The sequence below is a fragment of the Aegilops tauschii genome, chromosome 4 (genome assembly GCF_002575655.3).
Source record: "Aegilops tauschii subsp. strangulata cultivar AL8/78 chromosome 4, Aet v6.0, whole genome shotgun sequence".
NCBI lineage: Eukaryota > Viridiplantae > Streptophyta > Magnoliopsida > Poales > Poaceae > Aegilops > Aegilops tauschii.
In genome coordinates, this window is record NC_053038.3 from 492,371,992 (window position 1) to 492,383,801 (window position 11,810).

The window sequence follows — 11,810 nt, forward strand, 5'->3', positions numbered from 1 at the left end:
CCACGTACTTCAGACATGACCAGCGAGCCTACAAATTATATCCAATGTACTAGTGGTTATGAGCATCGGTCTGTAAGGGCAACTCCAAAGCGCCGACGCAAACAGACGTGGATTTTGTCCGCTTTTCGTCTATTTGAGTCGGCTGTAAACGCGTTATTGACCCGCGTCTGAACGGTGCGCCCAACCGAATGACAAAGATAATTTAATCTAAAAAGGTCGGTGGCCATAGTTTATGCCAGCTGCCATGCAAGCATCCACGGTTCATGCAGGTGGCAATGCTTGCGGCCGAGTATACATGTCAGCCTAAAAAAACACATAGTTCATGCCAGCGCACTTGCGAGCGGCTGACACAGTTGCCAGCACACAAAAGGGCAGTAGTTCAACCACGCCATACATCTTGTCCATGGTCATGCCGGCACACATGCCGACATATAAAAAAGATGGCGCTCTGGGCCATAGATCAACCATCTAGCTCGAGCATATCCTTTTGCCTCTTCTCGAACCAAGACCTTATTCTCGGGGAAACCTTACTCAAGTCCACCGTCATGATCTCCACCTCCTTCACCATGCAAGCGAGTGCCACCTCTTTTGCTTTGGTCTTGGCATTGTTCGCCTCTATCTCGAGCTTCTTCGCTTGCATGTCCGCCTCCATCTCTAGCTTCTTTGCTTGTATGTCGGCCTCCATCTTTAGCTCTTTTCTTTTGTATCTCGATGTAGGCCTTCATTTTCTCATCTTTCTCTTGTCGACGCTTCTCCTGCCTTACTTTCTTTTGGGTCATCATGACTTGCAAAGTTTCCTAGAAGGCAAATATCGCTGCATCACACTTCTTCCCCTTCTTGGAGTTGGTCTTTCCATGCGTCCGCTTCCTTCCCCGCCATGGTCCGTGACGGCGTCCGGCCCTACATTATTCTTGAGGGTGGCATATTGCTCCTTGAACTTCTCCTCATGATCAAAGATCATCCAACAATGGGTGAGGGTAAACGGCTTGTTCCCATATTGGGCCTTGAATGCTCCAAAACTTGGTATGCCTCCAAAACAAAATGAACATTCATATGCAATGGACATGCAAGCATCAATCAACGGAAATGGAAATTAAGATGAAGGAATTGTATACCATGTCTTTGATGCCGAGGCCACTCACGGGACAGGCTTTGATGCTCTCAAGGGTGGCAGAAAACTTGTTGCACTCTTGTTGGAGGAGCCCCCAACTCTTGGAGATGGATACCCAACCACGCTTGCTCTCAAACTTGTAGGAGGGGAACTTCTTGCGTTCATGGAATTGGGCATGAACTCTCAACCAAAAGGTTGATCCTTTTTGCTCGCCGCCGATCTTGCGATCTTGTCCAATATCTCTCCAACATTCGCAAATGAGCTTGTCCTCATCCTTTGTGTATGCCTTCGTCCGAGTGCTTTGCCTTTTCTTCCTTTGCGCATTGGCTTGGTGAGTGAGCTTGTCGGCAAACAAAGGCTCCCCCTCGATGTCCACTTCATCTTCTTCCTCTTGGCCATAGTCGTCCTGGAATTCTTGGCCTTGCGTGAAGGTGTCTTCCTTGCCCTCTTGGCCTTGTGTGAAGGTGTCGGCCATGCCATCTTGCCCTTGCGTGAAGGTGCTGGACATGCCATCTTGGCCTTGAGGAGGGGGGGGGGGGTGGATGGGGTGGATGTGTCACTGTGTGGCGGGCCCGAAGGAGGACAAGGGCGGGTGTGGCGCGCGTCCACGTCCTGTCCACGCCGACGTAAACCCGGCCTAAATTTGGGTAATGAGTAGCGGACGGACAAAAAACGGGCGCTCGTCTATTTGCGTCCACATAGGCCTCGTTTTGTGTGTGTTTCGAGCCCACACGAACGTGAGCGGACACAATCCGTCGACGGCGTTGTGGAGTTGCCCTGAGCAATTTATACAACCATCATGCAGCCATCGACCATTTTTATTCTGTCAGCGGCATCCCAGTTGTAGCTGCGGTCATACCGGCCAAAGGGGCCATCATTTTTCGCGACATCTACCCGGTTCCATCATCTCCCTGCTCTGGCTCTGGCTCTTGTTACCACCGACGGTGAAGCGAATCGGATAACAGCACCATCCTTTTCACCGCGCCACACCGGCACACCATGGGCCTCAACTCCATGAACCAGCCGCCGCCGAGAGAGAGTGTGTGCGGCTGCCCCTTGCTGCACGCACGCACGTGTTTTACTACCTCTCCGAAACCGCCGTGAAACCGGCGGGAGGGCAGTCTCGCATTCCCCTGACTTTCCTCGCCGGTCCCGTCCCGGTCCCGACAATTAAACCGTCAGTACCCGCCGGGCGTCGACCCGATCGTGATGACAACAAAACTGCGGTCACGTCCATGCATACCCCGGTACTACTAGTAGTAGTAGAGTCTGGTGCGGCACCACGGGCTCGCCATGCATGGAGATGGACCACTGGTCGCCGTTGGCGAAACCGCAGCGCGGCTGCCTGCCACCCCGCCGCCGCTGACGGAGACTTCGCCCGCCCGCCCGCCCAGCAGCGCGCTCATCCATAAAAGCCTAGCTCGCTCTCACCATTCCCGCCACACACCACACTTCAGTTCGCCATTCACACAGCCGAGAGAGTGAGGCAGTCGCACGACCTACGTAGCCTTCGCGTAGCCTGCGCCTTCCCTTCCATTAATTTTGCTTTGCCTGCTCCGGCACGGCCCTTAGATAGCTCCTTCGTCCAGACGAGACGACTGGTACGGTGCTTGTGCGTGTGTCTCGTTGATCGATCGAGGTGGTCGTTTGCTCGGCACCTAAGAAGAGGTTGAGCGGCGGGTCATGGCGGGGCCGGCGGGAGGGCGGGAACTGCCGGACACGCCGACGTGGGCGGTGGCGCTCGTCTGCGCCGTTATGATACTCGTCTCCGTCGCCATGGAGCACGCCCTCCACAACCTCGGCCACGTACGTCCGGAGCTAATTGCTGTGCATGTTTCATGATAATATTGTGTACTTGCTCATTTTTTAAGCTGCCTGAAATATTTTTAAATATTTTTAATAAAATTACTTAAATGCTGTTGATGATTTTGTGTACTTGCTCATGCTGGCGTGCGTGCGCGCAGTGGTTCCACAAGCGGCACAAGAAGGCCATGGCGGAGGCGCTGGAGAAGATGAAGGCGGAGCTCATGCTGGTGGGCTTCATATCCCTGCTCCTCACCGTGGCGCAGGACCCCATCTCCAAGATATGCATCTCCGTGGAGGCCGGCAGCAGGATGCTCCCGTGCAAGCTGCCCTCTGCTTACGCCGGCGACGGCCAGGAGAACCGCCGAAGGCTCCTCTGGCTCCAGGGCGAGACCCACCGCCGGTTCCTGGCCGCCCCGGCCGGAGAGGACGTCTGCGCCAAACAGGTGAGCGAGCACCTAGGGTCGTCACGCACGCATGAACATGAACGGTCGACGACCTGAATTTCTTCTCTAGCTTCTTATTGGCTTAGCTTGACGGACTTGATTGGTGTTTGCAGGGCAAGGTGGCGCTGATGTCGGCGGGGAGCATGCACCAGCTGCACATATTCATCTTCGTGCTCGCCGTCTTCCACGTCCTGTACAGCGTCGCCACCATGGCTCTCAGCCGTCTCAAAGTGAGCATCTTACTCGCGTTGTCTGTCAGTAATCCTTGGTTTGCACTGCAAAAGCTGGCACTCATCCTAGTCCGCTCCGCCCTCTGATTTCCTGCAGATGAAGCAATGGAAGAAGTGGGAGTCGGAGACTGCATCGCTGGAGTATCAGTTCGCCAACGGTCAGGATCAAGCTAGCCACCACCACTCTGCACACTTTCTTACTGAAACCCGATCGTCGCAGTGAGCTGATACGTTGTTGAACCGATTGAACCCTCGCAGATCCATCGCGGTGCCGGTTCACGCACCAGACGACGTTCGTGAGGCGGCACCTGGGCCTGTCCAGCACCCCCGGCGTCAGATGGGTGGTGGCCTTCTTCAGGCAGTTCTTCACGTCGGTGACCAAGGTGGACTACCTGACGCTGCGCCAGGGCTTCATCAACGCGCATCTCTCGCAGAAGAGCAGGTTCGACTTCCACAGGTACATCAAGAGGTCGCTGGAGGACGACTTCAAGGTCGTCGTCGGCATCAGGTACGTGCCATTCCTGTCTCTACACAGCCTATAGATATATACTAGATAAGATAGATTCTACATGCAGATATCGGGTGTGAGCTCAGCTCAGACGTCCTTTCTGAAAAATAAATGATAGATAAATTATACGGTACAGTTGCAGCTACGTCTCATATGAATATGATCTTGAGAGTTGACACATTTGGCCTCTTGTCGCAGCCTCAAGCTCTGGTTCGTGGCGGTGCTCATCCTCTTCCTTGATTTCCACGGTAGCCGCCTAGTCCATGCCCTGCTCGCCTTCTCCTCTGTTTCTCTCCATAATCTGCGAATTTTGTCTCGTAACCAGCACCGTCATCTTCTCGCAGGGATCGGCACTCTTATCTGGATGTCTGTGGTTCCTCTCGTGGTATGTCCAGAATTTCTTGCTCCAATCGCCAGCTGCGATGTAGTAACTCCAAAGTTACTAATTAACATGTCATTTGCTGTCTTGTGTCGTGTGTAACATCACCAGATCCTCTTGTGGGTCGGGACCAAGCTCGAGATGGTGATCATGGAGATGGCCCGGGAGATCCAGGACCGGGAGAGCGTCGTCAAGGGGGCTCCCGCCGTCGAGCCCAGCAACAAGTACTTCTGGTTCAACCGCCCCGACTGGGTCCTCTTCCTCATACACCTCACACTCTTCCAGAACGCGTTTCAGATGGCACATTTCGTGTGGACAGTGGTACGTACCAATTCTTGTCACTCCAAGCCTGGATGCAAGGCACCAAGTGCTGCTGCTGATGAACTGCACTGACAGAGAGTTTCGTTGTATGTACCGCAGGCCACGCCCGGCTTGAAGAGATGCTACCATCAGAAAATGGGAGTGAGCATCGCCAAGGTGGTGCTGGGGGTGGCCGCCCAGATCATGTGCAGCTACATCACCTTCCCCCTCTACGCGCTCGTCACACAGATGGGCTCACACATGAAGAGAAGCGTCTTCAACGAGCAGACGGCCAAGGCGCTGACCAACTGGCGAAAGGTGGCGAAGGAGAAGAAGAAAGCCCGAGACGCGGGCTTGCTGATGGCGCAGATGGGCGTCGGCTCGTCGCCGGTGCACCTGCTCCACAATGCCGGGGCGCGGTCCGACGATCCCCAGAGCGTGCCGGCGTCGCCGAGGGCCGAGAAGGAGGGCGGGGGTGTGTGGTGTCCGGCTGCGGCGCGTCCGGCGCGCAGGGTGCCTCCTTGTGACGGGTGGAGGTCGGCCTCGTCGCCGGCCCTCGACGCTCACATGACCGGTGCAGATTTGTGCTTCAGCACGCAACGTTGATCGATCAGACAAATTCATTCATTATTTTTTTTGGTGAATACTCTTGGAAGCGTATCATTTCATTGATAGAGAGTCGAAATTTAGTCGAAATTACAGAGGTGACTGTATATGTACACAAGGGCGCCGATGCCGGTGAGCAGTAGAAAAAGGTTGCTCTCCAAGTCTCCATTGATCCTGTCAAGTGTATGTGACAAATTGTTTCAAAAAAAAAAGTGTATGTCACAACTAGGAGCTGAATTTGTGATGAAACGTGCAATAAGAATTGCAAGTTTCACCGAGTCAAAAATGAAACTTTTAGCGGTGTGTTTGGTAGCCCGCATTACCTTCAACCACGCCTAGTTGGGCCAAGAAAAACGTGTTTGGTTGTAAACGGGGAAGGTTGGCTCGCATCGCATCTGCACTAACGTTAAAGCAAACCAGAGCCTGGCTCGCTGGAAACCCTCAAATCACCTGTTTCCAGCGAGCCAATCTGAGTGCAGCGCAAAAAGGATGCAGCTCGCACGCGAGGGAGCAAGGCAAAATCGACTAGGAATGGCGGGAGATGCAAATCGGGCGCAGCAGGACGACGCTAAATCTAGCCTCACCCCCCCCCCCCCCCCCCCCCCCCAATTTACTCGGTCACCACTAGCTTCTCCTATGTTCTTAGCACTGGCGGTGGCGGCGGCGACTCAGATCTGCGCAAGTGGCGGCGACGGACGCGGCAGCAGGAGCTGCTGCTCCCACCGAAGCCAGTAAGCAACACGCACCCACTTATGCCAGGTTGGTTGTTAGGCCGTTAGGAAAGGTGTAGGATGGATTTCCCCATTACTCAACGCACCCTCGATGTCGACTAGGTTATGAAAACACGGATGAAGCTGGTACTTTAGGATGCAAAACTAATAGTTGTGATTCAGGCATGGCTCATGTTGATGCGCAAGAGAGCTGTTCATCATGGTGAGAGGCATGGCATCCGTTATGGTCCAATGTCTATCCGGGATCATGAGAGGATGGCGAATCTGAACTACATCTACAACTGCGAAGACACGGAGCTACTGTGGATGCTTCAAAGGAAAAGAGCACCAGTCTTGTGTAGACCTTCGGGAGCAGGGGGTACTACAAGATAGCATCCACACCAGTGTGAAAGAGAAAGTAGTCATGTTCCTCCATGTTGTTGGTCATAATCAGAGGTTCAGGGTTATGCACAACACCTTCAAAAGATCAAGGAGACCATCTCCAGGTACTTCAGGGAGAGATGATCGTGTCACCAACCGGTCGGACTCCTACCAAGATTCGCACTAGCCCAAGATGGTATCCATACTTCAAGGTAAGCACTGACAGTATGTAGTTCATGCCTTGATATGCTTCTATTGTTCGGCTATATTTATAACAAAATCTTGTAATGCCATTTCAAGATTGCATTGAGGCAATAGATGGTACTCATGTCACTGCCAGAGTGTTGACGTCATAGTCTGCATCATACAGGGGTAGAAAGCACTGCACAAGCCAGAATGTGATTGCTGTTGTTGACTTTGATCTGAAGTTCACATACGTGTTGGATGGCTGGGAAGGATCAGCACATGATGGTAACATTCTTAGTGACAACATGAGCCGTCCTGATGGCATCAACATCCCCGATGGCAAGTTCTACCTAGGAGATGTTGGCTATGCATGTCGGCCAGGTGTTCTCCCATCCTTCAGGAAAACCAGGTACCATCTGAACGAGTTCGCTGGTAGGAACTATCCTAGGACTCCATAGGAGCTGTTTAATCTCAAACACTCCAGCCTTAGAGTTATTGTTGAGAGGTCATTTGGGGCTCTCAAGAACAGGTTTAAAATCCTAGATCAGTAGCCATTCCACACTTTCCGCACTCAGGTTAAGCTTGTGCTTGCTTGTTGCATTCTGCATAACTGGATCCTGCAATGGGGTTGTGATAAACTGGTTCCTGGGCAGGAAGATATGATGCCTGACGATGTTGTCAGCTCCGGCCATGGTGTGGAAGCATTTGAGAACGAAGTCTAGAAGAACAAAAGGAAGGAGTGGGCACATGCAATGTGAAATAACAGAGGTCAGACAAGAATCTGAAGAAGAAGAAGAAGAAGAAGAAGAAGAAGAACAGCAAAAGCAGCAGCGGAAGAGAAGAAGAAGCAGCAGATGAGGAGAAGCCGAAGAAGAAGAAATAGCATCATTAGCACAAGAGGAAGAGGAAGAGGATGAATTTCCACCTAGTTAGCATCGATGAACTTTCCCCTATTCAGCCATATGGCTCTTAATAATTTGTACTGCCATTTGATAATAGCTAGGATGAACTTTCATTTGTTTCCTAGTTAGGACTGAAACTATGTCTAGATCGTGTGTGGTAAGGTCACCACTAGTGAGAAATGGTGAGAACACTTTAAGAAGTTTATAGTGTGATATGTGCGCCTATTGCAACGCAGCCAACCAAACGGCGGGTCAATATTAGCTCCCTTGTGCAACCAACCAAGATGCGGGCAACCAAACTATATGCAGATGCTGGTTTTGGGGTTGTTTTAGCTCAGACAGGCCCATCAGAGAAACACATGTAATGCAAGCAAAATCAACGCACACAACCAAACACGTCATTAGTACTCCAACCCCCCCCCCCCCCCCCCCCAAATAAAATATAAGGCATTTTTTGACAATATCTTAGTGTCAAAAAATATGTAAGACGCTTTGACAGTAAAAAGACATCTTATATTTTGATACAAAGAGGGAGTACGAACCAACTAAAAGCCTCTTTTATCTCTAAAAAGAACACCAAATGGTGGCAATAATTCCAATAACATAAAAAAGAGCTCCTGAGAAAAATAATCCGTAGCAATGTAACCCATACATCAAGCTATTAGGAGATAAGAAACATACAGGTCTTGATCTCGTGACCAAATTAGTTGGAATTATCCGCATGTAGCGTGAGTGTGGTATGAAAGGCATCAGATTATCCCCTAAAATCCTAAATCACACTGTTGAATACAGTAGTACCACTATATCAGAGGTTAAGTAGCCACACACAACTGAACTACCTGAAGCAAGTAGCAGCACTGCCCTGCTGGAAGGAAACTATATAAGGAGCTCGATCACTAATCCTTTTGTGAGCTTTCCTGATAACTTTGCCAGGAAAAATGGTTGATATGGGCAGAAAACTAGAAATACAGCAAATTCATAGATATGCTAGGCACGCGCATGCAAACCAACTGTGACACTTGACCAAATCGAGGCCCCAATATGGTTTTCACTTTTAGTTTCAGATATTCTAAGTAAATTTCAATGATTTCGGTTTGCATTTCGGCCAAAACGAATTCAACCAAATTTTTGAAAAGAAAAAACATTGAAGTCTTGTGTTGTACTGAAATTGCTGAAATGTTTTAATATTTCAGTGTCAACTGAAACTCAACGGATTTCAGAGTGAAAACCTACTTCACGATCGAGTCCATGAAAACAGGCCAGTCACGTCAAAGAGAATGTACAGACATCGATGTGAAACTCACATTCACTGATTCACATGCACAGACACATTATGCATCCATGCCATTGCCATGTCCAGACTGGGCGGGACTCACTTGGTAGAGCATGTCACGGCAAGAAACGGGCGGCCCCGTGGTCGCCGGCGGTCGCCGAGGTGGAGGAGGACGCCTCCTCCATGGCCTCGCACTTGCGGCACCGCTTGGGCTCGGGCGGCGTCTTGCGGGGCGCCGCGTCGGCGGCGACGACGACGACGACGCGGCGGCAGGATGGGCAGGAGGAGTGCGCGCGGAGCCAGGCGTCGACGCAGGCGACGTGGAAGCCGTGGCCGCACTGCGGGAGCACGCGGATCTCCTCCTTCCCCGCGAACTCCGACAGGCAGATGGCGCACTCCGAGAGGATCCCCTCCTGCCCCTCCCCGGCCGCCGCGGAGGCCGGGCCGCCGCGCGCCGCGACGGCCGCCGCCACGGCGTCCTCGTACGCCAGCTTCGGCAGCGCCATGAGCGCCCTCTTCTTGAGCCCCTTGCTCGCGTCGGAGGCGGCGGATCTGGTGGCGCCGGCGCCGCGGCGGGAGCGCGCGCAGCCGGTGACGGCGGCGAGGCCGACGACGCAGAGGAGCGCGCAGAGCAGCGCGGCGAGGATGACGACGACGTCGGAGTCGGCGCCGAGGGCGTCGGGCGGCTCGGCGGCCTGGAACTGGCCCGGGTAGGTCTGCAGCAGGCGGCGCGCCGACGCCATTGGTTCGTTCTTGGGCGGATCACCGGATCGGGGCGGGGCGGGGCGGGGCGGGATGGCAGTGGCGGGCAGGCAGGGGAAGGGGCTGGAGTTTCAGCACAGCAGTAGTACTCCTACTAGTAATGGCACGCGTATTAATGCGGGCTTGAGAGCGACAGCCGAGAGCGCTGGCGCTGGTGCACCATGGTCGCTCACTCACTCCGTGTGCCGCGCCGTGTGTCTGCAGCGTGCACCACGGTCACCAGTGACGCGATATTTTAAGTGACACTTGACCAAACCAACTACATATGCCGCGCGCTGTGTTTTTACGCGCCCGCTGGAGCAACTATATCGGTTACGCGCGCGCTAAAACGGACAATTTTACGGCGGGGCGCTAGTTTGGCGCGCCTGTCGGAGATGCTCTAAGCCGGAGAACGAGAATCCGGGGTTCATCACTTTGGCTTTGTCATTTGATTCCTTTGGCCGTGGTCATTACATGCGTGTACCGGCGGGCGGCGGCGGTGGGTAGGTAGGCGGCTAGGCGCGGTGCAGTGCAGTCCGTGGCTCGGAGGTGAGTGGCCCGCGATGCAGGCGTACGTGGTGGGGGCTGCCTTGCGGTCACGTCACCTTCTCTTGTTCCCTCTCTCGTAGGGGCTAGTAGAAACGAACGAAACGAGCGTCCGCAATGAGCACGCCACCGGTGGATGGATGGGTCATCTATCTGCTCTTCTACTGCCGTGATGAACGCACGAGACTTTGGTTGCCCATTTGCGTCACCCAATCAGTCCATCGATGTATCCAACAGCTCTAAAATTTAGTTACTCAAGCGCCCCCTCAAACCTTTTATTTAAAATAAAAAATGGTTTCTAGTCGAACTCTAAAACTAACTCTGTAATTTTTGAACACAAATTCATGTATTTAGGCCATCGAGTTAAATCTTCACCGCTTAACTACTTCATAAAACATTTGTTTGGGCACATAGTTCACCAATTCCTCTCCTAGTCCAACAAGACGATAAGAACAATTTCAACAGAAACAAAACTTCCTTGATTGCTGCTACAAGTGCGAACAACATGTCCTTCATCGTTTTTATGTCCATTGCCAACACTTTTGCCCTTATATATCCATTGAGTTCTCTGACCCGCACACTTGTTTCTTCTATGCCTCCTCATGAAGAAACTTAGACATTGCGCCCTTCGTAATCTCTTATCCAGCAATTAGTGCGCCAACATCAAGTAGACCTTTCTGATTTAATAGGTCAATGCATCATTCTTCTCAATACCAAAAGTTGAAACCATTTTGTACAATGTTAACCAACATTGAGCTCACGTTGCTTGAAAACACTCAGCACAATATCGCACTTGTTTTGTCCCTTTCACACTTGTAGAAGACCTAGTCGGGATGTTTGTCCGTCGTAGAGACCCGACGAAGTACCAGCCGCCAGCAATCGCCACATTTTATGAGCGGCAGAGGTGAGCCGAGTTGCTGGGCGATGGCTTAGTCGGGCCGAGCAGCTAATGAGGATCTGTCAACACTCGGAGGAGCACCGGATGCGAGCGTCGAGGAGCTCCGAAGGCGGCGCGGGGCACTCGGGGTCGCAGTGCGGTTCCATTCCCGATGAAATGCGGCTTCGCCTTCACGGTGGCCCTTCTTGTCGACGAGCACGGGGTGACAGCAGGGCCTAGATGCGTCAATTCCAAAGACGTGGGGCAAGCGAATCGAAATGGGGCGGCGGGGGGCCATGGGGTGTTGGTGGACACCAGAGGCAACGCTCTAGGCACTGGTGTGGAGGCAGACGAGCGGACAAAGAGGCATCCACGCAAGGGCACAGATTTTTATTTTTTATTTTTTATTTTTTGCTGAGAACTCCTTTCTACCGCCCAAAAATGGGAGCCGGGGGAGGGTTCTTCTTAAATTCTTGAGCAGCTAACCTTTTGAATGTTCGAAAGTCATGTTCGGCTCCCGAGCTCATTTGAGCTCGGGATGAACAGTAAAATCGAAAAAAAAATGAAAAACATTTCAAAAATTCTGAATTTTTTTGGATGGAAACATTGACAAAAATTCTCAGTGCTTGCAAAATTTCATCCAAAATGACATTCGTGCAAGTGGTGGCAAAAAAAAACAGTACTCCAAATGTTTTTGGAAATAATATTTTTGGAGCATCAAAATTTTTTTTTTTTGCTGCGAGTTCCATGAATGTTATTTTGTGAGCATTGAAAACTTTTGTCAATGTTTGAACACAAAAAAATCAGATTT

At 51.9% G+C, this 11,810-nt stretch overlaps 2 protein-coding genes across 2 annotated transcripts; one reads left to right on the forward strand and one right to left on the reverse strand.

Annotated features, from left to right (window-relative positions):
- The first annotated feature begins 2,549 nt into the window (after positions 1–2,549).
- On the forward strand, positions 2,550–5,608 carry LOC109783807 (MLO protein homolog 1). The gene is made up of 9 exons (XM_020342408.4): positions 2,550–2,917; positions 3,076–3,360; positions 3,474–3,590; positions 3,688–3,748; positions 3,849–4,098; positions 4,297–4,346; positions 4,443–4,483; positions 4,589–4,798; positions 4,898–5,608. The coding sequence occupies exons 1-9, from the start codon at positions 2,795–2,797 to the stop codon at positions 5,381–5,383; spliced, it is 1,623 nt and encodes a 540-aa protein (XP_020197997.3). The 5' UTR covers positions 2,550–2,794; the 3' UTR covers positions 5,384–5,608.
- A 3,106-nt stretch (positions 5,609–8,714) lies between these two features.
- Positions 8,715–9,790, reverse strand: LOC109783808 (probable E3 ubiquitin-protein ligase ATL44). Its single transcript, XM_020342409.4, has one exon. The coding sequence runs from the start codon at positions 9,576–9,578 to the stop codon at positions 8,952–8,954; it is 627 nt and encodes a 208-aa protein (XP_020197998.1). The 5' UTR covers positions 9,579–9,790; the 3' UTR covers positions 8,715–8,951.
- Between the last annotated feature and the right edge of the window lie 2,020 nt (positions 9,791–11,810).

Bases quoted from the DNA above. Each gene is read 5' to 3' on its own strand.
- LOC109783807 (XM_020342408.4), top strand. From the start codon at position 2,795: ATGGCGGGGCCGGCGGGAGGGCGGGAACTGCCGGACACGCCGACGTGG. The intron at 4,099-4,296 runs GTACGTGCCATT...CTCTTGTCGCAG, and splicing joins AAGGTCGTCGTCGGCATCAG to CCTCAAGCTCTGGTTCGTGG. The intron at 4,347-4,442 runs GTAGCCGCCTAG...ATCTTCTCGCAG, and splicing joins CCTCTTCCTTGATTTCCACG to GGATCGGCACTCTTATCTGG.
- LOC109783808 (XM_020342409.4), bottom strand. From the start codon at position 9,578: ATGGCGTCGGCGCGCCGCCTGCTGCAGACCTACCCGGGCCAGTTCCAG.